The sequence below is a fragment of the Rhinoderma darwinii genome, chromosome 2 (assembly GCF_050947455.1).
Source record: "Rhinoderma darwinii isolate aRhiDar2 chromosome 2, aRhiDar2.hap1, whole genome shotgun sequence".
In the NCBI taxonomy this organism is placed as follows: Eukaryota; Metazoa; Chordata; class Amphibia; order Anura; family Rhinodermatidae; genus Rhinoderma; species Rhinoderma darwinii.
The window spans coordinates 117,184,573-117,212,281 of record NC_134688.1 but is presented as its reverse complement, the minus strand read 5'-3'; the positions used below and the strand labels follow the sequence as shown (position 1 = coordinate 117,212,281).

The 27,709-nt window shown below is 45.3% G+C and overlaps 1 protein-coding gene across 3 annotated transcripts in view; it reads left to right on the top strand.

The window, feature by feature from the left end:
* Window positions 1–5,229, top strand: part of DRC2 (dynein regulatory complex subunit 2) — a 32,936-nt gene extending 27,707 nt beyond the window's left edge. For all 3 annotated transcript variants that reach the window (XM_075852194.1, XM_075852196.1, XM_075852195.1), the window contains exons 8-9: window positions 3,057–3,209; window positions 4,725–5,229. In XM_075852194.1, coding sequence (XP_075708309.1) covers window positions 3,057–3,209; window positions 4,725–5,042 — 471 coding nt within the window. In that variant the 3' untranslated portion in view covers window positions 5,043–5,229. The remainder of the gene's footprint in view (window positions 1–3,056; window positions 3,210–4,724) is intronic.
* The last annotated feature ends 22,480 nt before the right edge of the window (window positions 5,230–27,709 follow it).

The following is a 27,709-nucleotide window of genomic DNA, read 5'->3' as shown; positions in this document are numbered from 1 at the left end:
TATTGTGCATCGCATCTGAAGGGTTAAACAGGTGAGATCAATACTAATATCGATCTCACCCGGCAGAGCAGGGACGCCCCCAGCCCTCAGCTGCTTCTGGCAGCTGAGAGCAGGGAGATTTCACGGCTCCCTGCTCTGTTTACTTTATTCTACAGCAGCGACGTAGTTTGGCGGCGCTCTAGAATAAAGCCCACTAATGACCGCCGTAAAAAGACGTATCGGCGGTCATTAAGGGGTTAAACAAAACAGTTAGTGTATCCAGTTGAAACTTCTGTTTGATTTCTTTCTTTAAACGGATCCTGTACAAGATCCACTGGTTTCTGAGGGGCCTCCGTCTGCTTTAAAAAGTTTTCTGCTGGCCCCCACTTTACAGGTTACCATCTGGATCCTGCTTTTTAACAGGACAGACAAATAGAGAGAGTCTATATTTGCCTGATCCCGACGTATCCGTTTTCTTTTTACAATAAAAGTCTATGATAGCAGGATGCAACAGGATTGCCAAACATATAAAATTCTCTCACCCCTCTCACCAGGGGGCAGTCCCGTCTAGAAGCAGCTATTTTCTAACTGTAGTGTACAGACCTAGAAGCCACAACCCATAATCCCTGCTGATAAACAGAAGCAGTGCCCAAAAAAGTAGTTTTGGAAACCAATACAACAGATCCCAACGATACCAACAAAAAAAAGTACAATTGCTTTTTAAGAGCATCCTGTTCTATCTTTATTTAACAGGATGCAAAAACGTGATGTGTATCTAGCCTTATTTACATAGTGCCAACATATTCAGCAACACTTTACAATGAGGGGAAGCAGTAAATAAACTAAACAACAATTAATGAAAACAAGTCAAGATCAATAAACTAGTGAGAAAATACGTACAGTGAAGGAAATAAGTATTTGATCCCTTGCTGATTTTGTAAGTTTGCCCACTGTCAAAGACATGAACAGTCTAGAATTTTTAGGCTAGGTTAATTTTACCAGTGAGAGATAGATTATATAAAAAAAAAAAAAGAAAATCACATTGTCAAAATGATATATATTTATTTGCATTGTGCACAGAGAAATAAGTATTTGATCCCTTTGGCAAACAAGACTTAATACTTGGTGGCAAAACCCTTGTTGGCAAGCACAGCAGTCAGACATTTTTTGTAGCTGATGATGAGGTTTGCACACGTTAGATGGAATTTTGGCCCACTCCTCTGCAGATCATCTGTAAATCATTAAGGTTTCGAGGCTGTCACTTGGCAACTCGGATCTTCAGCTGCCTCCATAAGTTTTCGATGGGATTAAGGTCTGGAGACTGGCTAGGCCACTCCATGACCTTAATGTGCTTCTTTTTGAGCCACTCCTTTGTTGCCTTGGCTGTATGTTTCGGGTCATTGTCGTGCTGGAAGACCCAGCCACGAGCCATTTTTAATGTCCTTGTGGAGGGAAGGAGGTTGTCACTCAGGGTTTGACGGTACATGGCTCCATCCATTCTCCCATTGATGCGGTGAAGTAGTCCTGTGCCCTTAGCAGAGAAACACCCCCAAAACATAATGTTTCCACCTCCATGCTTGACAGTGGGGACGGTGTTCTTTGGGTTATAGGCAGCATTTCTCTTCCTCCAAACACGGCGAGTTGAGTTAATGCCAAGGAGCTCAATTTTAGTCTCATCTGACCACAGCACCTTCTCCCAATCACTCTCAGAATAATCCAGATGTTCATTTGCAAACTTCAGACCGGCCTGTACATGTGCCTTCTTGAGCAGGGGGACCTTGCGGGCACTGCAGGATTTTAATCCATTACGGCGTAATGTGTCACCAATAGTTTTCTTGGTGACTGTGGTCCCAGCTGCCTTGAGATCATTAACAAGTTCCCCCCGTGTAGTTTTCTGCTGAGCTCTCACCTTCCTCAGGATAAAGGATACCCCACGAAGTGAGATTTTGCATGGAGCCCCAGATCGATGTCGATTGACAGTCATTTTGTATGTCTTCCATTTTCTTACTATTGCACCAACAGTTGTCTCCTTCTCACCCAGCGTCTTACTTATGGTTTTGTAGCCCATTCCAGCCTTGTGCAGGTCTATGATCTTGTCCCTGACATCTTTAGAAAGCTCTTTGGTCTTGCCCATGTTGTAGAGGTTAGAGTCAGACTGATTAATTGAGTCTGTGGACAGGAGTCTTTTATACAGGTGACCATGTAAGACAGCTGTCTTTAATGCAGGCACCAAGTTGATTTGGAGCGTGTAACTGGTCTGGAGGAGGCTGAACTCTTAATGGTTGGTAGGGGATCAAATACTTATTTCTCTGTGCACAATGCAAATAAATATATATAATTTTGACTATGTGATTTTCTTTTTCTTTTTTTATATAATCTGTCACTGGTAAAATTAACCTAGCCTAAAAATTCTAGACTGTTCATGTCTTTGACAGTGGGCAAACTTACAAAATCGGCAAGGGATCAAATACTTATTTCCTTCACTGTATACGTATGATGGTAGGGGAGAATATGAGAAGCAGAAAAGTATAGCAATCGTTTTTTATAGGATATGATGTGATATGAATTGAATGAAGGATAGTAACTCAACTTTAATCAATGAAAAAGAACACATATTAGGAAGATAGGAGACAATGCATTTGTTGGTTTTTCTGATCTTTTCATCAGATACATTGATGAAAAACACTACAAGGAAAACTAGCAGAAGAAGTATATGAAAGGCCCTTTAGTGTACATAAAAATGTCCTCATAGTAACACTTCCTGTTCGTCTTCTATTGATGCAGTGTTGTCATAGGGAAGTTTTGTGGATCCAAATCACTATTCACATCAATGTCCACATCCTGGCTTGAAAAGTGGCAGTTGTATTTATGGACACTAATGTGATGGTGATTTGGATCCACATTATCCCTATGATAAGTCTGAACCAGCCAACAGCAGAAATTGTTGTCTTGAGAAATACAGCAACTGCAGGCCCTGTACCTGTAACATCAGGAAATAACAAGACGTACGTCCCCTTCTCAGCTTTCCTGCTGAACGCTTGTCAATAAAATAGGATGTTTGTGTTTGTTCTATGCAGGGAGAGCAGATACTCCGCCTGGCAGAAATGTGTCGTAAACTGGAAACTGAAGAAGAGAAAGTGTTGCCATTCTACTCTTCTTCCCTCAGTGATGCAGAGAGGGAGGAGGCTGATAGAGCCAGCATGGAGAAGCCTTCTGAGCAGCTGGCACAGGTGAGTATAAATGGGAACCACACTTTACAGAGATTACCATTTCTTTATATTTAGGGAATATTAACACAATGTATGCTAAGCTAAAAGAACCCTCCCTACCTCCATAACAAATGAGCATTTATCGAGGCTTGTGCTCACTAAGAAGCTGTAGATGATTGCACGTCCACTTTACAGCAGTGCTAGAGAGGTTCTCAACGAACATCAAGAGGGCTAAATAGTGGGAGCACTTCCTGCTGACCCTGTAAATAACTGGGTCCATACTTGTTGCTCGGATGACAGAACTGTTTACATTGATTTCTAATGTAAGCAGCTCCATCTTTCCAACCGTGAACATATATTCAGAGCCACTGCCTCTTCCTAACCCCATAGTCGAAAAGAAGCCTCCCTAAGAAGCAATTTTATACAGAAAGTTTGTAGTGTGAGCACTAGAATAGACCTTTGTCCTGTACATCTTCAATGTTCCTAAGTACTCATACGTATTAAAGCCATTACCCACAGTTGGCGTCTGATCACTGCCACCTCGTGTATGGACTTGAAACAATACGTATAAAACTGAGTAGGCTGCTGTGGAAAAACTTTTAATTTCTGTTACGTAATTATATCAACAACGCGGATGTAGGTTAACGGGGTTTTCCAGTTTTTTTTATTTAGTAAAAGAATAGGAAATCATAACATTTTCTAAAATACAGTATGTGTATTTCAAATTCTGCTCTCATACCTTTCTTATACCAGTGCAGTATACCCGTCTCTGCACACTAGCATGGTATAGCCGAAGGATCAGTCCTGTGTAATGTACTCCTTTCATTCAGGTACTAACAGGATAATGCACAGACATAGACCAAAATCTTGTGGTAAGGCTTACCATATGAGTGAAGGCTGTTATAGCCTCACAAGGGGGCCCAACTCCATATTAACCCATGGTTTCAAAATGAGATGTCCAACAAGCTCATATAAGTATGATGGTCGGGTGTCCACATACTTTTGGCCAGATAGTATGTGAGCAAAATTTCAAATTCATGTATTTAAGAAGATTGTATGGTTACCTATTCTATAAAGAAATAAACAAATTAAAACCAGAATACTCCTTTAGGCCCAGTTCACACAGCGTTTTTGTTGCTGATTTTGACACAAAAGCCGCATAAAAAAATCTCCCTTTATTAATTTTGATGGCAGGTAGAGGCTTTTTTCTACTCAGGCAGTTTTTGACTGCTCACGACAGAAAAAAGCCTGAAGGAATTTTGAGGCACATGCTTGGAACATATCCGTGTGAACATACCCTTAAGAACCTTCTGTACAATTAGGGATCTATTTTAGAGCTTAAACATGGTAGTAATGAAGCTGAAGTTTCATATATTATAAAATATAATAGATTTTAATGAAATTGTTATAGAAATATTAATTAAGTAACATAATCGGTAGAAATGAATGGGTCAGATTTTTTTCCCAGTATTTTTACTGGACCCATGAAGCTATGACCTGACTTTGGTACTAAATATGCTTTGATTGCTCCTTCAGTTGATGCTGGACTACACTGCACTGGACCAGTTTTGGAAACGGTACAACAAGGTTCTTCTTGAACGCTGGGCACTTGATCGTGAAAAAACTGTCCTTTCTCAAGATAACCAGAAACTGCGCATTTTGCTGAAGCAATACCTGGATGGCATCTCTGTAAGCAATGAGGTCCTCACTCAACACAACCCCCTACTAATTCTAAACAATCGCAGTAACTTGTACCAGAAAGTTACCCCACAAGTTCCTGTTACCGATAAGAGGGTCCAGCGTCCTGTCCATAACATTATCGAAGCTGCTCATGTGGTCAGCCGTACACTGTGACCAGGTTTGTGCTCTACAGGTAGCTTTGTATTCTGGGGCACTTGAAATTGAGATTTTATATATATATATGCACTCATGTTCACTTTTAGGACTGTGTGATTGATAATAGGTCTGTAAAGCGGTACATATTCCAGATATATTGTGACTCTCCACAAAAATGGCGGAAAATAAAAACAATGAAAATCTCCTTGGAAGCTGTAATGGTGTTTTCTGATGGTGTCTTCTGGACATATCTCCTCTTGTGTCAACCTTGGCTGAAGTGGAGAGGAGGATAACAGTGAGTTACCCAGGGGATGGAAAGTATTTCTTCTTATTGTGCGCTGTGGTTGACTGTACATGGGGGCATTGTAGATAACACAGCTATGGGATCACTCTGGATGGCACTATTGGATGAAACTGTTATGCGAGCGTGGTGGCTGACATGCTCGACCACAATATGGTATATATATGGGGGATTAAATGAAATGTCCGACTACTATATGAAATGTGGGGGAGTACTAATAATAGTAATAATACTTGTGTGCAGGTAGTGTGGGTCTCTTCAGTGTGTGTGGTTTGAGTCTAGAAAAAAAACCATTGTAGGTGTAATGACGGGGGGTAGGGAAACGGACAAGTGAGCCCTAATCTACACGCCACTCTGTCCCTGCTTACTTGCAACGACCCGCCCTAAGCGACGGGGTACAACTGGGCGGCGGTCCCTGCGCTCAGTAAGTGCACGACAAACATACAAGGGAATACAAGAAAGGGAAAGGGGCAGTTGCCCACGGCAAGACCGTGAGCAACCAGAGTGGTGAATGAGCCGAGTCAAGCCAGGAGTGTGCGAGGTACCAAACGAAGAGCAGAAGAGTAGTCAGCAAGCCAGGGTCTGTATGGAGCAGGATCAAAATAGAAGGAGCTGTAGCTGGGCCAGGAAACCACACGAAAAGAATCACAAGCACCGAGGGACAGGAAGGGCAGGCTTAAATAGACCGAGGGCGGGAGCTAGCTGAGTCTGGCCAGGTTGAGATAGGCTCTCCCACTCCTAAGCCTGCCAGCCTGAGTGGTGGAAGCTGGAGTCAGTCTCAGGGATGTAGATTCAGGTGCTGACTGATTAATTATGGGAGTTAACCCCGAAGCTGTGCCTGGCAGATCCTTTACAGTAGGGGTCTCTTCAGTGCAAGTGGTCTGAACAGGATTTGTGGGTTATCTGGGGTCTGAACAGTTCATATGTGCTGCTCATGATTCAAGAACATTAGTGTGCAAGGGGGGTGTTTTAAAGGGGTGTGACCTGTAGAAAAGGGGCATGGTTTATGTAAAAAAAAAAATGTACGGTGCGCGGCGCAGCCCCGATCTCACTAACACACTTTTTTAAATATTGGCAAGTATTCTTTAACTCATAAATTTGAGACATGTCCTTTCACGGCATTGTGTACTGTGTACGGGGGAATACATGAGACAGCCACCAACCATATTGTATATTTATAACTGTTCGTTTCCTTGGGGTACTCGGTTTGGAATTCCTTGTCTCTAGGGGGGACTTGGCTTGGAAAGGTTGAGAAACACTGTTCTGGAGCACTCAGGTGTGTATATACATCATGCCAAGAAGAAATTACATCACCCAAGAACTCAGAGCAGCAATTGTTGCTGCTTATCAATCTAGAAGGGTTACGCCTCAGGCACACGGCCGTGTGCGCCGTCCGAGTCCCGTCAGTGATCCAAGAAAAGATAGAACATGTCGGATCTGAGACTCGGATCACCCGCTAAAGTGAATGGGTCCATGAAGACTATCGGGTGCCACTCGGATGCCGTCAAAAACAGCCCGAGTGGCACAATGGTCATGTGCATGAGGCATTAGGCTTTGTTCACATCTTCGTCAGGGCTCCGTTCATGGGTTCCGTCTGATCTTTCCATCAGGGGAACCCATGAACGGAACCCTGACCGAAACAAACGTAAACCATAGGTTTCCGTTTGCATCACCGTTTATTTCAATGGTTTCCGTTTGTCACCGTTGTTTAAGGGTTCCATCGTTTTGGCTGAATCAATACCATAGTCGACTGTGCTATTCATTCCATCAAAACGACGGAACCCTTAAACAACGGTGATAAACGGAAACCATTTGCACCGGATCTATCACCATTTTATTCACTGTGCAATAGTAAATATACGTGGTTTTTCCCTTGAGTAATATATGTGTTTCACTGGATGACTACCAATGGGAATTTTTTTGGTTAGAGCCTAACCTTTAATGTGAGATTTATTTCTCTTTTTAGCAATTTAAGATAGTGATACAATTGTATCCATAAAGTTCGTTCACTAGCGCTTGCGCACTTTACATTGATATATGTAATAAGTTCAGATAGGACAAGGATGAGATTTAAATGGTTAATACCATCACACTCTAGTATTTATAATTTATTTTAGAATTTTCCTGGTTTTTATTTTTTTTTATATTTTTTTATATTTTTTCGAATGTAATTGAGACAAATGTGAGTCCATCTGTGCAGCAGCTTAAACTGGGCCAAAGCTTGTTCATAACCGGACAATGATCCCAAGCACACGAGCAAATTGTCATCTGAATGGCTAAGGAAGAAAAAGAATCAGGGCGTTGGAATGGCCAAGTCAAATGCCAGACCTCAAACCACTGAGATGCTGTCGCAGGATCTTCACCGAGCAATAAACAAATGGCCACATAAACCACAGCAATATTGTAAAGAAGAGTCGGACAAAATTTCTCTAAAACAATGTGAGAAACTGATAATCTCCCACAGAAAACTTTTACATCAAGTTATTGTTCCTAAAAGCCGTTCCTCATCTTACAAAATTGTACTTATTTCTTCCCGCCTGGTTTTGAATGTTTGTTAACTTTCTGGAAAAAATGACCAATTATTGAAATCTGTTGTGTTTTTTGTTGCCAACGGAGGTGATTTGTTTATAGAAGTTAGAACACAATTGTTATTTAGGCCCTGATGAATAAAAACACAGAATGGAGAATTCTTTTTTTCCATGACGGTGTATGGAATGTACCTAGCAGTTTTATCATTGTTTCTGCGTTATTCAAATGTTATAACCCATTTTTTTCCACATAGAAGTCAGTAAACGCATTCAAATGTGTGCATGGTGCAGGTCATGCGATGCCATTTTTATTAAAGGGTTAATTTGCTCAAACAAATACATTTAATAAGTTTGCCTCGGCACTTAATTAAAAAATGTATCACCTAATTACAGTTCATAGTCTTCACTGGTCTCCCGATTTCACCAGGTCCCAAAAGTGTTGACCCTGAGTCGTGGTAAAATAATGGGATTAACACAACCTCAATGTATTCCTTCAGTAAAAAATGGTTGGACGTTGTAAGATTGTCCATAGGGAAATATTGAAGTTATATTCATGGTGATCCTGCGATTTCACTGCAATGTCATGTCACCATGGAAACCCTAGGGTTAAAAGTGAAAAAGAAAATCCTGCACATAGTAAATTACGTATGTGTCTTCCTCAAAGTGTCCCTGTCATTCTGATCATGTCGGAAAACAAAATATTAAGGACACTCTAAAGAAAGTTTTGTCCATTACACACGTCATCTTACTGCTTTTATTAAAGTCATGCTGCAAACTTTTTCTTTCAAGAAATTACATGAACCCCTTAATACCGAAGGTATTTTAAACTTTAATGATGAGCAATTTTTGAGGTTTTTCCATCGTCGCATTCAAAGAGCTATAACTTTTTCATTTTTCCGTCGACCTAGCTGTATAAGGACTTTTTTTTGCGGGACAAGTTGTATTTTATAATAGCACCATTTTGGGGTGCAAATAATTTATTGATTAACTTTTTATTAACTTTTTTTAGTGGGGTACTGGGCAAAAAACAGAAATGTCGCCATTTTCTTTGCGTCTTAATTTTACGCCGTTTACCGTGTGGTATAAATAACATAATAACTTTATTCAGTGATAACAAATTTATAGAGTTTTTTTTATATTTTCCTACTTTTACACAGTAAAAATACTTTTTTTTTCAAAATTATTTGTTTTTGTGTCGCCATATTTTAAAAGCCATAACTTTTTTATTTTTTGACTGATGCAGCTGTATGAGGGCTTTTTTTTGCGGGACGACTTGTAGTTTTTATTGGTACCATTTTGGAGTAGATGCGACTGTTTGATCACTTTTTCTCAAATTTTTGTTAAGGTAGAATGAACAGAAAGCGGCAATTCTGCCGTTGCTTTGTATTTTATTTTTACGGCGTTCACCGTGCGGGTTAGATAATGGAACCGTTTTATAGTTGGGTTCGTTACGGACGCAGCGATACCAAATATGAGTAACTTTTTACTTTTTTTCATAATAAAGTATTTTGTAAGGGGAAAAAGTAGAATTTTTTTTTTTTTTACTTGGGACATTTAGTTATTTATTTAAAACTTTATTTAACTTTTTTTTAACTTTACTGTACGATCTCTTGATCACTTTTATAATACACTTCAATACTTCTGTATTGCAATGTATTGTTGCCTGTCAGTGTAAAACTGGCATGGCCTAACAGGCAATCACTAAAGGCAGACCTGTGGCCCTTTGTTAGTCCCCCAGGCTGCCATAGAAACCATTGGCACCCTGCGATGCACGCGGGATGCCAGTGGGGTGAGAGAGGGAGCTCCCTCCCTCTAAAATCACTCAGATGCGGCGCTCGCTATTAAGCACCGCATCTTAGGGGTTAAATATGATCGGAGACCACTGCTAGTGGTCTCCGATCGTTGCCCTGAAGCCCGAGGCTGTTAGCAACGATGTGGGAAAAGTTCTTCTGAAGTGCAAAGGCGGCGCTTCAGAAGAACTACCCCAAACGGCCGACGTAAAAACTCTATACGCCGGTCGTTAAGGGGTTAAACAAACCTGGATGAGGTTAAAAAAATGGAAGCATGGGCTGGACCAGAAACCTTTCAATGGGAGGCAGAGAAAGCGTATTTCGTGGCTGTTTGGAATTTTGAGGCAGATTATACTCTGCCTGCACGTCGATTTTCGCAGCGTTTTTTTGCCAGTGGCCATTGAGCGCCGCAGGCAAAAAAACGCGAAATAGGCTTTCTCTGCCTCAATGGGAGGTCAGAGACGTAAACGCATAAGGCATGTCGCTTCTTTTTCTCGAGAGACGGTTTCTCTGCTTGCGGGCAAAAAACGCCTCCGCCTCTCATTGAAATCAATGGGAGGCATTTTTGTCCGTTTCTTGGCGCGTTTTACGACGCGGTTTCCACATCAAAAAACGTCTAAAAAAAACTCAGTGTGGACTGACCCTTTGCCTTCCCTAGCACGAACATCAAGGCTGTGGTAGTGTGATGGTGTTTCTGATCCAGTACATAGATATTTTCTATTATTGAATAAACCATTTCTAAAGAGAATGCCTCATGTATCAAAACTGTACTTGTTGCCCATAGTAACCAATCACAGTACACCTTTCATTTTTCCAAAGCAGTTTAGGAAATGAAAGCTGAGTTCTGATTTGTTGCTACTGCCCACAAGGCCAGTTTTACTATTAGAAAGTTTTGATGAATGAGGCCGATCTATCCATAATTGAAGTAAGTTCAAGACAAGTCTACCCTGTCTATCTTGCTTAGGAAGCTTTAGATTGAAAGTGAAACTCTGTGAAAAATTTCCTAATTAGTAAAATGGAGTAGAGCCATGTAATATACCTTTTTTACTTGAAAATACTGGCGTGGATTATGGGCGTGGCTTAACACAGTGATTTTACACTTTGATCTGAGCTTATTAATAGTTTGTCAAGACCGTTTACAGTCACTTTACATATGATATCAACAGTAGACCATAGACCCTGGGCTGTTTAACTAACTTTACACACCTTCCCCACCACAGCCCTGTTACGCCGTGTCTATAGTGAGCACCACCTTTCTGTGCGATCATTGACAGCTGGGTTTTACCATTCCCGTTGTCAAAGGGCTGCGTCCCTACATACTGACAGTCTCCAATTATCACTGACAGTACCACATTGTGTAGGGACACATCTTCCTGACATGGGGAATGTAACGCTTATTTGTCTATTGTAACGCCTGCGGCAGGTCCCGCTCCTACAAGGGGTCTCTGCCGGGTCCTGTACCTTCCTCGGCGGCCTATCCTCCCACAAGGTCCGCCAATGTCTCTATCTTCTCCTGCCCGCAGCCGCTCTGTTCCTATTGCGCGCACCCCAGCCTTCTCTTAAAGTGGCAGCGCGCGCAAAATGTATAAATCAATCAATCATCCCTGCTGCTCCCCAGGACAATTTAATGCACCTTCACCATCTCCCAGGTGCCTGAGCAACATTGTAAATACCTAGAGTAATCCTGCGAAGGTTCCTGTATGTACCTGATCAGGGGCGTAGCTAAAGGCTCATGGGCCCCGATGCAAAAATTCTTACTGGGCCCCCCCCCGCAAACTTCTCATGGCCGACGGTCCGCAGCTTTCAGCTGCATCGCTGGGTCTCCTAAGTGACCCAACAATGCAGCACTAGCAGCCGGGGGCGTCACTAAGGCTGGGTTCACACACCCTATTTACGGACGTAATTCGGGCGTTTTAGCATTGAATTACGTCCGAAAATGCGGCTCAAAAGCGTTGGCAAACATCTGCCCATTCATTTGAACGGGTCTTACGATGTTCTGTGCCGACGGTCATTTTTTTTTACGCGCCGCTGTCAAAAGGCGGCGCGTAAAAAAGACGCCCGCGTCAAAGAAGTGCCTGTCACTTCTTCAGACGTAAATGGAGCCGTTTTCCATGCTCCGTAATGGACGCAGCGAAAGACGCCTGCACATGCCATTACGGCTGAAATTACGGTGCTGTTTTCTCCTGAAAACAGCAACGTAATTTCAGCCGTAACAGACGCTGCCGTGTGAACATACCCTCAGGGCTTAAAATGTCAGGGAAAATAGCCCCAATACATATGTGTCCGCCCAAAAAAAAGTGTGTATATGAGACAGCATAGCATATCTATAGCACTACGACCCTATAAACTATGGATAGGATTAGATACAGTGGCTCAGCAGACAGTATCACACATGATAGGATTAGATACAGTGGCTCAGAAGTCAGTATCACACATGATAGGATTAGATACAGTGGCCCAGCAGACAGTATCACACATGATAGGATTAGATACAGTGGCTCAGCAGACAGTACCACACATGATAGGATTAGATACAGTGGCTCAGCAGACAGTATCACACATGATCGGATTAGATATAGGGCCCAGCAGACAGTATCACACAAGATACGATTAGATACAGGGCCCAGCAGACAGTATCACACATGATTGGATTAGATACAGGGCCCAGCTCGCTGACATTGCGTCTCCAGCGCTGGACCCAGGATAGGTAAGAATAATAATTTTGCTTCTTTATGTGTTACTGATTATTTTTGTGTGTTTGTGTTTTTTTTACAGGTTCGGTTGTTGGACTTCGGATTCGAGGACTTCAATGACGGCGTTTTTTTAATTCTCAATAAAATGGTTAATGAGGGTTGTGTTTTTTTATTTCAATAAAATATTTTTTCTATGTGCTTGTATCTTTTTAAACTTTATTATCACCGCCTTAGTAATGGCCGCTGGCTGATTGACAACCTCCATTACTAAGGCGAGGCTTAATGTTAGCCGGTGCAGAGGCTACACTAACCCCCATTATTACCCCGGTACCCACCGCCACCAGGAGTACTGGGAAGAGCCGGGTACGAACCAGTACCCGACCATCTGTAGTGACGGGCAGGCACCGGGGTGGCCGCAGGCTGGTAGTATTAGGCTGGGGAAGGCCAAAAACTGGCCCTTCCCACCCTTGTAATGCTGCCTGCTGCTGCGGTGTTGTATCTGGCTGGTTATGAAAATTGGGGGGGGGGACCGCACATCGTTCTTTCCAATTATTTTTTATTTTATTTAAAATGACGTGGGGTCCCCCCCATTTTTCATAACCAGCCAGATACAATAAAGCAGCAGCAGCCTAGCATCACCAGGGTAGGAAGGGCCACTGTTTTTGGCCTTTCCCCTCCTGATAATACCAGCCTGCGGTCACCCCAGTGGCCGACCATCACTACAGATGGTCAGGTACTGGATCGTACCCGGCTCTTCCCAGCACCCCTGGTGGCGGTGGGTACCGGGGTAATAAAGGGGGTTAATGTTAGCCTCTGCATCGGCTAACACTAAGCCCCGCCTTAGCAATGGATGCTGTCAATCAGCCGGCGGCCATTACTAAGGCGGTAGTAATATAGTTTAAAAAAAAACACAAAGACATAGAAAAAATATTTTATTGAAATAAAAAAAAAACCCACACAGCCCTCATTAACCATTTTATTGATAATAAAAAAAAAAGCTGTCATCGAAGTAGTCCTGGAATCCGACGTAGTCCAACGACCGAACCTGTAAGAAAACACACAAAAAATGATTAGTAACACGTGTGTTAGGCTTAGATACAGGGCCCATGTGTGATACTGTCTGTGGGACCCTGTATCTAAGCCTACCACAACGTAGGCTTAGATAGAGGGTCCAGCAGACAGTAATCTTATACAGTATAAGATTACTGTGTGCTGGGGCCCTGTATCTAAACCTACAGTGTAGTAGGCTTATATACAGGGCCCAGTAGATAGGATCACACATGGGCCATGTATCTAAGCCTACCATGTGATTGGCTTAGATACAGGGCCCAGCAGACAGGATCACGCATGGGCCATGTATCTAAGCCTACCATGTTATTGGCTTAGATACAGGGCCCAGCAGACAGGATCACGCATGGGCCATGTATCTAAGCCTACCATGTGATTGGCTTAGATACAGGGCCCAGCCGACAGGATCACACAATCTGTGATCCTGTCTCATGTGCCCCCTAAGCCTGCTACATCGTAGGCTTAGGGGTTGTGCAGTCCCTAAACATTGATGGCCTATTCTCAGGATAGGCCATCAATAGCTGATGTGTCTCTCGGGACCCGCAAATCAGCTGTTTTGAAGGGGCCGCAGCACTCGTACGAGAGCTGCTTCCCCTTCATTTCACTACTCGCCCACACTGTGAATCGCTGACACGGATTCACAGTGTGACCGGAATGAAGTGACCGGAATGAAGGGGAGCAGCTCTCGTACGAGTGCTGCGGCCCCTTCAAAACAGCTGATTGGCGGGTCCCGGGAGTCGGACCCCGCCAGTCAGGGCTAACCTTACCTTCCTCTTCGGCCGCGGCGGGAGTTCTGTCGCCTCGATGCTGTGCGCGGCGCATAGCGCTGTGACGTCATGCGCTGCGCACAGCGCTTGACGTCAGGACCTCCGCTGCGATCCGGAACCAGGAAGGTAAGTAAAGTATGTTACTATAGTAACAGGGGCCCACGGCCCGAGTTACTATAGTAACTTTTTATTGATGTGGTGCGGGGGGCCGTGGGCCCCCCTGGCTTCGGGGCCCGGTCGCAATTGCGACCGCTGCGACCCCTATAGCTACGCCAGTGTACCTGATACTGTCTGCTATTGCTACCATATGGAGATGTTTCAGATAGCACTAGTCTTCTTAGGTGCTCGAGATAGGGTCCCAACCCAGTTGAGATATACAAGAAAAGTATTGTATAAATAAAAGAATTGTGTCACTCATCACTCTGTACTCTATATGATATAAAATGTTATTCTTCATTAATTGACACTTTGTCAAGCTGATACTCCTCATTGTTCCTATTTTAAAATCCTTTGTGTATACAATAATGTCTACTGTATATAATGTATATAACTGTAATTTTTGTACGCTATACATCCCTATTATGTATATGGTATCTCTGTATATATACTTATATGTGGTTATATTATCTGTATATATCTCCTCAGTGCCTGACGAAGGTCTTGCGATCGAAACGTTGCACGTAAGCTACTGGCAAAAATAGAAAATCAAAATAATCTTTTTCACTTTCCAAGAGTGTGCCGAATACTTTTCTTGCTATTGCTACCAGTTATCAGCCTGTATCCAGTTGTCCGTTACCAGTCTGTATCCTGTCTGCTGTTGCGTGGCCCTAAACCAATCAGGTGGAGTAGCCCAGTGAGTCCACAAACCTGCTGGTCATTTCATCTATTATTCCTAGGCTACACAGAAACTTTTTGCGGAAGAGAAGGATTTTCTATAACAGACATGTCAGGAGAGGTAACAATTTTCAAGGAACAAGGCAGCACATCCAAAAATAGGAATTTTATTTACCCACAAATGTGACGATTCAGTCCAGCAGGACCTTTCTCAAATATGCATTTGTGGGTACATAAAATTCCTATTTTTGGATGTGCTGCCTTGTTCCTTGAAAATTGTTGTTTCCATTTGTGGAACCTTGGATCAGGTTCCTATAAAAGCTTGCACCCATCATATTTGTCATGGACACAGGGTATGTGGACCCACTAGGCCGCTCCGCCGTAGCAGGGGGGCAGCTGACCAGGTCACAGTCTATGCGAAAGTCAATGGCAGACAGTAAAGCTTGGGTACCTGAAATAGTCCAGAAGGTGGCTGTGGCTTCAGCACGGATGGAGGCTGGTGCGGCAGGTGGCGCCAGACGTGGCGGGCAGTATCCGATGAAGCGGAAGACACTGGACGTGGCAGAGGACGCTGGACGTGGCAGAAGACACTGGACGTGGCAGAAGACACTGGACGTGGCAGACGACACTTGACGTGGCAGATGACACTGGACGTGGCAGAAGACACTGGACGTGGCAGAAGACACTACTCCAACGCTGGTAGGCACAGGAACAAGAACAATACGGAATACAGGAACGGTAACAGGGCACGGGTAACAGCTGGAACGGGAGACACTAAGGGACCATTTGCGAGACAGACTGGGATAGACTAACAACGCTCAGGCAAGGATAAGAAGGCCTGGGGCCTTCTTATAGACCAGGAAATCAGGGCAGTTGATGATGATGACGAAATAATTTGTGCGCGAGCTGGCCCTTTAAGGCCGTGCGCGAGCGCACGCACCCTATGGGACACAGCAGGACGGAGCGGAAGTGAGCGCTGGCGTCTCCTAGGAAGGAGACAGGGACCAGCGCTCACGGATCCATGGCTGCGGGCGTCGGGGGGTGAGTAAACCTGACGGCCCGCGGCCATGGACGTTACAGTATCCCCCCTCTTACGCCCCCTCTTCTTGGGGCCAGAGCGAGAGAGGAACTTTTTAATGAGAGCAGGCGCACTGAGGTTCTCTTCTGCCTCCCAGGACCTCTCCTCAGGACCAAACCCTCTCCAGTCCACCAAATAGAAAGTCCTTCCTCCTACCCTCTTGCGGTCCAGGATCTCCTTTACCTCGAATTCATCAGAAGGACCGCTGGGAGCAACTGTGGAACTAGAAGTCTTGCTGTAGCTGTTCAGGACCACTGGTTTCAGGAGGGACACATGGAAGGAGTTAGGGATTCTGAGGGTAGGAGGCAGCCGCAGTTTATAGGAGATAAGGTTGATCTGTAGCAGAATCTCGAAAGGACCAAGGAACCTGGGAGCGAACTTGTATGAGGGCACCTTCAAGCGAATGTTCCGAGAGGACAGCCAGACTTTAGTCCCCGGAAGAAACTGAGGCGGCTCTCTTCTCTTAGTATCTGCCTCTCGCTTCATGCGATCTACTGCCAGCAAAATAGAGGACCGGGTCTGTTGCCAGATTTGCAGGAAGTCCCCATATGCAGAGTCAGCAGCAGGAACCTGAGATGAAGTCGACACAGGAAGAGGAACTCTGGGATGTTGACTGTACACGATGTGAAACGGAGTGGAAGTGGTGGACTCACTTGTGTGGTTCTTGTATGAAAACTCGGCCAATGGAAGAAGCTGTACCCAGTCATCGTGCTGTGAAGAGATGAAGTGGCGGAGATAATTTTCCATGATCTGGTTGATCCTCTCAACTTGCCCATTGGATTGGGGGTGATAGGCAGAGGAAAAGTCCAAACTCACATCCAGGAGTTTACAGAGGGCTCTCCAGAATTTAGAGGTAAACTGAACCCCCCGGTCGGACACAATGTGAAGAGGCAAGCGATGCAAGCGAAAGATGTGCTGAATGAAGAGACTCGCCAGTCAGGGAGCAGAAGGTAGGCCGGTCAGCGGGATAAAATGTGCCATCTTAGAGAACCGGTCCACCACCACCCAGATGGTGTTGCATCCTGCTGAGAGAGGAAGGTCTGTGACGAAGTCCATTGCGATGTGCTGCCAGGGGGCACTGGGTACAGGCAGAGGTTGAATCAGGCCGGTAGGCTTGGAGTGAGTCACTTTATTAGAGGCACACCGTGCAAGCAGAGACAAAGGTAGCTTGGGCCACCAAAAGTGACGAGCAATCAGGTCTTGGGTTTTATGGACACCAGCATGCCCAGCTAGTTTAGAACTGTGTCCCCAGCGGATAATTCTTTTTCTGTCTGCCAACCGAACAAAAGTTCTCCCCGGAGGGATTTTTCTAAGCTGCAGAGGATTGGCGGGGACAACGCAGGATGGGTCTATGATAGTCTGAAGGGACTCCACCGTGTCTTCCGTCTCAAATGATCTGGACAGGGCGTCGGCCCTCACATTCTTGTCAGCAGGACGGTAGTGAAGCAGAAATTGGAAACGGGTGAAGAACAGTGACCACCTGGCTTGACGAGGATTCAGTCTTTGAGCGGACTGAAGGTAGGTGAGGTTCTTGTGGTCGGTGAAGATCAGGATGGGGTGAGCTGCGCCTTCTAGAAGATGTCTCCACTCCTCCAGGGCCAATTTGATAGCCAGTAGCTCCCGATCTCCAATGGAGTAATTGCGCTCAGCAGAAGAAAACAGTCTTGAGTAGTAGCCACATACAACTGCCTTTCCTTTGGAGCTCCTCTGGAACAGAAGTGCGCCTGCACCAACAGAGGAAGCGTCCACTTCTAGTGAGAACTGCCGAGATACGTCAGGGTGATGGAGGATTGAAGCTGAAGTGAAGGCTTTCTTGAGGCTAATGAATGCGGACTCTGCCTCTGGAGTCCTCACCTTGGCGTTCACACCCTTCTTGGTAAGGGTAGAGATGGGAGCCGTCAGAGAAGAAAAGTTCGGAATAAACTGCCGGTAGAAATTGGCGAATCCCAGGAACCGTTGTATGGCCCTTAGGCCTTGAGGACGTGGCCATTCCAGGACAGACTTTAGTTTCTCAGGGTCCATCTTAAGGCCTTGATCCGAGATGACGTAGCCCAGGAAGGGCAAAGACCTCTTTTCAAAGGTGCACTTTTCTAACTTGGCAGAAGAACTTGACGAACATGCCTCCGATGGGTCATCAGATCTGGGGAGAAATGTAAAATATCATCGAGATAAACTACAACACACATATAGAGGAGATCTCGGAAGATATCATTAACGAACTCCTGAAATACTGCGGGAGCGTTACACAGTCTGAAGGGCATCACTAGGTATTCGTAGTGCCCATCGCGGTTGTTAAATGCCGTCTTCCATTCGTCACCCCGGCGAATCCGGATTAGATTATAGGCCCCCTGCAGATCTAGCTTGGAAAAAATGTTGGCTCCTCGTATGCGATCGAAGAGCTCGGAAATAAGTGGCAACGGGTATTTGTTCTTGACCGTGATCTGATTGAGACCATGGTAGTCAATGCAGGGTCGGAGAGATCCATCTCTCTTTTTAACGAAGAAGAAGCCTGCCCCGGCCGGGGAGGAAGATTTTCGAATAAAACCCCTCTCCAAGTTCTCCTTGATATAGGCTGACATCGATAAAGTCTCTGGCAAGGAGAGAGGATATACTCGTCCACGGGGAAGAGAAGCATTGGGAACCAGTTCAATGGGACAGTCATAATTCCGATGTGGAGGCAACGTCTCAGCCTCTCGTTTGCAAAAGACATCTGCAAAACTGGCATACTGAGATGGTAGGCCGGAAAGTGACTGAGGCAGCGGGGGCACAACAGGACGGACTTGTGACAGGCAATGGCTATTTCATCTGGAACCCCATTGAAGAACCTCTCCAGAATTCCAGTCAAGTGTCGGGGCGTGTAGACCGAGCCATGGCAGACCCAGCAGGATAGGGTTGATAGCCTTGGGTAGTACCAGGAAGGTGATCTGTTCCGAGTGAAGAGCTCCGACCCGTAGTGTCAACGGCTCAGTGATGAGCATGATCGGATCAGGCAATGGTAGACCATTCACAGAGGCAACTGCCAGGGGTCTCTCCAGACGGACTGTGGGTAGTCGAAACCGATCCACTAGATCCTGCTGGATAAAATTAGCAGCCACTCCAGAGTCAAGATAGGCGGAGGAAGGATGTGATGTCTCTCCGGTGACGATGGCCACAGATATCGATAATCTGGAAGAGGTTTTAACGTTTGGAGACGTTCCACCTAGAGTTGCCTCTCCAATCAACCCTAGGTACTGGAGTTTCCCGGTTTCTGTGGGCATTGGCGCACAAAATGACCCTTCAGGCCACAATACATACAAAGTCCAGAGGAGCGTCTGCGCTGCTTCTCCTGTTCAGATAACCGGACTCTGTCTACCTGCATGGGTTCTTCAGGTAGCGCCCTAGGAGTGGACAATAGTGGTCTCTGGACAGAGGGTGCTGGTCTGTGGGCCCGGCTCTCCTGACGAACCTCTTGAGAGCGCTCCCGGATTCTCATATCAACCTGGGTGGCTAACAGGATGAGGGCATCCAAGGTAGAAGGTCCCTGCCAGAAGGTCGCCACCAGTGCCTCATTGTTCCATGCCAGCTCGGCTGCTAGGGTACGGAAGGAGATAGCATGCTCCCCTACTGTGGAGCCTTCTTGCTTGATGGTCAACAGAGTGGCTGTGGCAGAGGATGTTCGATCCGGCTCCTCGAACACGGCACGAAAGGACTGCAGGAACAAGGCTAGGTCCGCGGACACAGGTCCTTGTTGCTCCAAGATTGGGTTCGCCCATGCGAGGGCCTTGCCAGCGAGGAGGGAGATAATAAATGCCACTTTGGCCTCCTCGGAGGGGTAGATATGAGGCCGTAGCCTAAAATGCACCGTGCATTGATTGAGAAATCCTCTACATGCTCTGGGGTCACCGTCGTAGCGAGGAGGAAGAGGCAGAGAAACTGTGGATCCGGAACAAACAGGGGGAGCAACGGGCAGTGGCACAGCAACAGCTTCAGGAGGAAGAACTGGAGGTGGAACAGCGAGTAGATCCAGGCGGACCAGGATAGAATTCACTGCCTCAAGGAGTTGATCCTGACGTGTGCGTAGGTCATGCATCTCTGTCTGAATCTTCTGTACTGCGGTCTTGGGCTGGCCAGCGGCTTCCATGGCCTGAGCGTACTGTCACGGACACAGGGTATGTGGACCCACTAGGCCGCTCCGCCGTAGCGGGAAGGCAGCTGACCAAGTCACAGTCTATGTGAAAGTCAATTGCAGACAGTAAAGCTTGGGTACCTGAAATAGTCCGGAAGGTGGCTGTGGCTTCAGCACGGATCGAGGCTGGTGCAGCAGGTGGCGCCAGACGTGGCGGGCAGTATCCGATGAAGCGGAAGACACTGGACATGGCAGAGGACGCTGGACGTGGCAGAAGACACTGGACGTGGCAGACGACACTGGACGTGGCAGACGACACTGGACGTGGCAGACGACACTGGACGTGGCAGACGACACTGGACGTGGCAGAAGACACTGGACGTGGCAGAAGACACTACTCCAATGCTGGTAGGCACAGGAACTAGAACAATACGGAATACAGGAACGGTAACAGGGCACGGGTAACAGCTGGAACGGGAGACACTAAGGGACCATTTGCGAGACAGACTGGGATAGACTAACAACGCTCAGGCAAGGATCAGAAGGCCTGGGGCCTTCTTATAGACCAGGAAATCAGGGCAGTTGATGATGATGACAATATAATTTGTGCGCGCGCTGGCCCTTTAAGGCCGCGCACCCTACGGGACACAGCAGGACGGAGCGGAAGTGAGTGCTGGCGTCTCCTAGGAAGGAGACAGGGACCAGCGCTCACGGATCCATGGCTGCGGGCGTCGGGGGGTGAGTAAACCCGACGGCCCGTGGCCATGGACGTTACAATATTACACATTAAATATTCTCTCTGGTGCTGTGATCATCTTCCTTTCTTCATGTCAGGAGAGGTGACAGCTCCTCTATGAATCCAGTGACTTACAGGTCACATCTTCTCTGATTGTAGACGTTCTCTTTCCTTTTCTTCTCCATCCAGTCTAGACCCCGATGACGACTTTTCCTGTCAACTGCAGAGTTTGCTGCCCAGACATCTTTGGCCCCTCACTTCAGCAGACATCCCCAGCCTTTGCAGCAGCACAAATAAATTCAGACCGCAGACCAGAGCCCCAAACAAATACATGCTTCAGACCAGATCCGTAATTAACCCCTTCCCTCTTTAGCCACTTTTGACCTTCCTGACAGAGCCTCATTTTTCAAATCTGACATGTGTCACTTTATGTGGTAATAACTCCGGAATTCTTTCACCTATCCAAGCGATTCTGAGAATGTTTTCTCGTGACACATTGCACTTTAAGTTACTAGCAAAATTTGCTCGAAATGTTCAGTATTTAATTGTGAAAAACACAAAAAATCAGCGATAAATTGCAAAAATTATCATTTTTCTCAATTTAAATGTATCTGCTTGTAAGACAGGCAGTTATACCACACAAAATTGTTGCTAATTAACATCACCCATATGTCTACTTTAGATTGGCATCGTGTTTTGAACATCCTTTTATTTTTCTATGACCTCACAAGGCTTAGAACTTTAGCAGCAATTTCTCACATTTTCAAGAAAATGTCAAAAGGCTATTTTTACAGGGGCCAGTTCAGTTGTGAAGTGGTTTTGAGGGCCTTATATATTAGAAACCCCCAAAAAGTCACCCCATTTTAAAAACTTCACCCCTCAAAGTATTCAAAACAGCATTTAGAAAATGTCTTAACTCTTTACACATTTCACAGGAATTAAAGCAAAGTAGAGGTGAAATTTACAAATGTCATATTTTTTTGCAGAAATAAATTTTTAATACAATTTTTTTTATAACACAGAAGGTTTTACCAGAGAAATGCAACTCAATATTTGTTGACCAGTTTCTGCAGTTTTAGGAAATATCCCACATGTGGCCGTAGCATGCTACTGGAATGAAGCACCGGCCTCAGAAGCAAAGGAACACCTAGGGGATTTTGGGGCCTTATTTTTGTTAGAATATATTTTAGGCACCATGTCAGGTTTGAAGGGCTCTTGCAGTGACAAAACCGTAAAAAAAAAACAAAAGTGACCCCATCTGGGAAACTAGACACCTCAAGGAAATTATCTAAGGGTGTAGTGAGCATTTTGACCGCACAGGTTTTTTACAGAAATTATTTGAAGTAGGCCGTGAAAATTAAAATCAACATTTCTTCAAAGAAAATGTAGGTTTAGCAATTCTTTTTCTCATTTCCACAAGGACTAAAGGAGAAAAAGCACCACAACATTTGTAGAGCAATTTCTCCCGAGTAAAACAATACCCCACATGTGGTAATAAATGGATATTTGGACACACGGCAGGGCTTAGAAGGGAAAGAGCGCCATTTGGCTTTTGGAGCTCAAATTTAGCAGGAATGGTTTGAGAGGCCATGTCACATTTACAAAGCCCCTGAGGAGACAAAACAGTGGAAACCACGCACAAGTGACCCCATTTCGGAAACTACACCCATTGAGGAAATTATCTAGGGGTATAGTGAGCTTTTTGACACCACAGGTTTTTTGCATAAATTATTGGAAGTAGGCTGTGAAAATTATAATCTAAATTTTTTCAAAGAAAATGTAGGTTTAGCTAATTTTTTCTCATTTCCACAAGGACTGAAGGAGAAAAAGCACCATAAAATTTGTAATGCAATTTCTCCCGAGTAAAACAATGCCCCACATGTGGTAATAAACGGATGTTTGGACACACGGCAGGGCTTAGAAGGGATGGAGTGCCATTTGGCTTTTGGAGTCCACATTTAGCAGGAATGGTTAGCGGAGGCCATGTCACATTTGCGAAGCCCCTGAGGGGACAAAACAGTGGAAACCCCCCACAAGTGACCCCATTTTGGAAACTACACCCATTGTGGAAATTATCTAGGGGTATAGTGAGCGATTTGACCCCACAGTTTTTTTGCAGAAATTATTGGAAGTAGGCCCTGAAAATAATAATCTACATTTTTTCAAAAAAAATGTAGGTTTAGCTAATTTTTTCTCATTTCCAGAAGGACTGAAGGAGAAAAAGCACCACAAAATTTGTAAAGCAATTTATCCCGAGTAAAACAATACCCCACATGTGGTAATAAACGGCTGTTTGGACACACGGCAGGGCTTAGAAGGGAAAGAGCACTATTTGGCTTTTTGAGATCACATTTAGCAGGAATGGTTTGCGGAGGCCAGGTCACATTTGCAAAGCCCCTGAGGGGACAAAACAATGAAAACGCCCAAAAAGGGACTCCATTTAGGAAACTACACCTCTTGAGGAATTCATCTAGGGGTGTAGTAAGCATTTTGACCCCACAGATGTTTCATAGAATTTATTAGCATTAGGCAGTGAAAATATAAACAGTCCTTTTTTTTCAATAAGACGTAGCTTTAGCGCTAATTTTTTCATTTTCTCAACAAATAAAGGAAAAAAAGAACCCAACATTTGTAAAGCAATTTCTCCCGAGTACGGCAATACCCCATATGTGGTCATAAACGGCTGTTTGGGCAAACGGCAGGGCTCAGAAGGGAAGGACCGCCATTTGGAGTGCGGATGTTGCTGGATTGGTTTCTGGGCGCCTGTGGGCCCAAAACAGTGGAAACCCCCCAGAAGTGACCCCATTTTGGAAACTACACCCCTCAATGCATTTACCAAGGGGTGTAGTAAGCATTTTAACCCTGCAGGTGTTTTGTAGAAATTAGTGTTCACTCGATGTTGCAGAGTGAAAATGGGATTTTTTTCCATAGATATGCCAATATGTGGTGCCCGGCTTGTGCCACCATAACAAGACAGCCCTCTAATTATTATGCAGTGTTTCCCGGTTTTAGAAACAACCTACATGTGGCCCTAATCTTTTGCCTGGACATATGACAGGGCTCAGGAGTGAAAAGTACCATGCGGAGTGGAGGCCTAATTTGGCGATTTACAAAGTATTGGTTCACAACTGCAGAGGCTCAGATGTGAAATAATAAAAAGAAACCCCTGAGAAGTGACCCCATTATGGAAACTGCACCCCTCAAGGCATTTATTAAGGGGTGTAGTGAGCATTTTCACCCCACAGGTCTTTTCCATAAATTAATGCACTGCGGATGGTGCAAATTAAAAATTTATATTTTTCCCTAGATATGCCATTCAGTGGCAAATAGGTCATGCCAAGCTTATGACGCTGGAGACACACACCCCAAAAATTGTTAAAAGGGTTCTCCCGGGTATGACGATGCCATATATGTTGAAGGAAATTGCTGTTTGGGCACACTGTAGGGTTCAGAGCCGAGGGAGCACCATTTGGCTTTTGGAGAGCAGATTTTGCTTGGTACTATATTTGTTTGAGTATTGCTTCCATTTATAATGTGGGGGTACATGTAAGCGGGGCGGAGTATATAAGGGGCATAGTCAGGTGGTATATAAAAAAAAATAATAATCCATAGATGTGTGTTACGCTGTGAAGCAATCCTTTCCGCACAGGCCAGTGTCGCACTGATAAATGGTGTCATTTCTTATCCCCCTTTTGGTCCACACTCCGCACCTTTTGTAGTTTGGGGAATTTTGCTGGGAAAGTGTTGTCCTGGTATAATACGGGCACCGTCGCTTCCAGCGGATATGTTTGGGCTCTTCCCTTCCTGGTTCCCTAATTTTAGGTCCTTGATAAATCGCCTCTTGAAACAGAAGAAATGTTCCCCTCGGGCACAACTGCATATTTTTTTGTTTCCTGACTTATTGGAGCCATAACTAATTTTATTTTTCATAGACGTAGCGGTATGAGGGCTGGTTTGCTGCGGGACGAGCTGTAGTTATTATTGGTACCATTTTGGGGTACATGTGACTTTTTGATCAACTTTTATCCTATTTTTTGGGATGCCAGGTAAACAAAAAAACGCAATTCTGGCACAGCTTTTTTCGTTTTTTTTTTATACAGCGTTCACCATGCGTTATAAATTACATGTTAACTTTATTCTGCGGGTCAGTACGATTCCGGCGATACCTAATTTATAGCATTTTTTTATGTTTTACAACTTTTTGCACAATAAAATTACTTTTGTAAAAAGAATGTATTTTTTCTGTCGCCAAGTTGTGAGAACCATAACTTTTTAATTTTTTTGTCGACGGAGGTGTATGAGGGCTTGTTTTTTGCGGGACGAGCTATAGTTTTTATAGGTACCATTTTTGGATACGTGCGACTTTTTGATCACTTTTTATTCTAATATTTGTAGGGCAAAGTGATCAAAAAACAGAAACTCTGTTCACCGCGTGCAATAAATAATATAATATTTTGATACCTCAGGTCGTTACGGTCGTGGCGATACCAAATACATATGGTTTATTATTTTTCAATAATAAAGGACTTGATAAGAGTAAAAGGGGGATTGTGTTTTATTTGATTACTTGAAACTTTTATTGTTTTCAAACTTTTATTTTTTGCACTTTTTTTTACACTTTTTTATACCTTTTTTACACTTTTCTTCAAGTTCCACTAGGGGACTTGAAGGTCCAACGGTCAGATTTATTTTTTTTCTAATACATTGCACTACCTATGTAGTGCAATGTATTAGATCTGTCAGTCATTCACTGACAGCAAGCCGATTAGGCTTCGCCTCCCGGCGGGGCCTAAATCGGCTTCCGTAATGGCAGAGCAGGAGACCATTGTGTCTCCTGTTGCCATAACAGCAGTCGCCAGTCCTGACTGCCTGACAGGGCTGGCGATCTGCTAGTAACCGCTATGATGCAGCAATCGCTTTCGATTGCTGCATCGAAGGGGTTAATGGCAGGGATCGGAGCTAGCTCCGGTTCCTGCCGTTACAGGTGGATGTCAGCTGTACAGTACAGCTGACTTCCACCGCTGATGACGCCGGATCAGCTCCTGACCCGGCGCCATCTTGCCGGCAGCTACGGAAGCCGATCAGGCTCTGCCGCCGGGCGGATCTTGACCGGCTTCGGTGCTAGGCAGACCGGGAGGCCAGTATTAGGCCTCCGGTTGCCATTGTAGCCACCGGAACCCCGGCAATTTCATTGCTGGGGCTCCGATGAGCTGCAAACAACTTAAGTGCAGCGATCGCGTTTGAGCGCTGCACTTAAGGGGTTAATGGCGGGGATCTAAGCTAATTTCGGTCCCCGCCGTTACAGCTGAGATCCGACGATGATGGCACCAACTCAGCTTCTGAGCCGGTGCCAAACATTTGCCGTAAATATACGACATTTTGCGGGAAGCACTGGCTTTCCATGACGTATATTTTCGGCAAATGTCGGGAAGGGGTTAAATACAGACCCGCAGACCAGACCTCTAAATAAATACAGATCCCAGACCTAGAAAATACAGACACCCTACCCCCTTAACTAATACAGACCCCAGACCAGACACCCAACATAAATATAGACCCCTCACCAGGCACCCCTCAAACACCATAAATAAAGTCCTCAAACCAATCCTTATACAGATCACATAGCCCCTTAACACAGATGCCCTTTAAAGGCTATGTAAACATTTGATAGGGATTTTTTTTAAATAAACAGGTCAGTCAGTGTGATTGGTGCAACATTATTTCAACTTTTTGAGATACAGCTGCTTTGTATCCTGTATACAGAGCAGCTGGATCTAGCGCTAAATCCTGTTCCCTTCAGGTCCGCGGGACTGCCGGGTTCAGTGATTACAGGATCCACCTGTAATCTATCACATATAAGTTCATAATTTAGATGTGATAGATTACAGGTGGATCCTGCGTATCAGAGACACGCAGGACACGCTGACACTGAACCCGTTCCTGATGTCCATATACGTAAAGTGACGTCCGAAGCTTTGCAAAGCCTGAGTACACGGCCGGAGCATCGACAACACTCTGACCGGGGATTCCGGCCCTGGAGAATCCCCTGACGTCACTTCACATATATGAAAATCAAAAATAGATATTGGGATGCACTCCTCAATCTATTAGCGTGGTCAGGGGCGGACATACCGCATGTGCAGCCGGTGCAGCTGCACAAGGGCCCCGCGTGGGAAGGGGGCCCGTTCCTCTGCTGGCCGACTCAGTTCTCAGCTGCGCGATGCTGAGGACTGAGACAGAGGCCCGTGGACCACTGGCGTAGCTATAGGGGTCGCAGCGGTCGCAATTGCGACCGGGCCCCGAAGCCAGGGGGGCCCACGGCCCCCCGCACCACATCAATAAAAAGTTACTATAGTAACTCGGGCCGCGGGCCCCTGTTACTATAGTAACATACTTTACTTACCTTCCTGGTTCCGGATCGCAGCGGAGGTCCTGACGTCAGGCGCTGTGCGCAGCACATGACGTCACAGCGCTATGCGCCGCGCACAGCATCGAGACGACAGAACTCCCGCCGCGGCCGAAGAGGAAGGTAAGATAGCCCTGACTGGCGGGGTCCGACTCCTGGGACCCGCCAATCAGCTGTTTTGAAGGGGCCGCAGCACTCGTACGAGAGCTGCTCCCCTTCATTCCTGTCACTTCATTCCGGTCACACTGTGAATCGGTTTCGGCGATTCACAGTGTGGGCGAGTAGTGAAATGAAGGGGAAGCAGCTCTCGTACGAGTGCTGCGGCCCCTTCAAAACAGCTGATTTGCGGGTCCCGGGCGACACATCAGCTATTGATGGC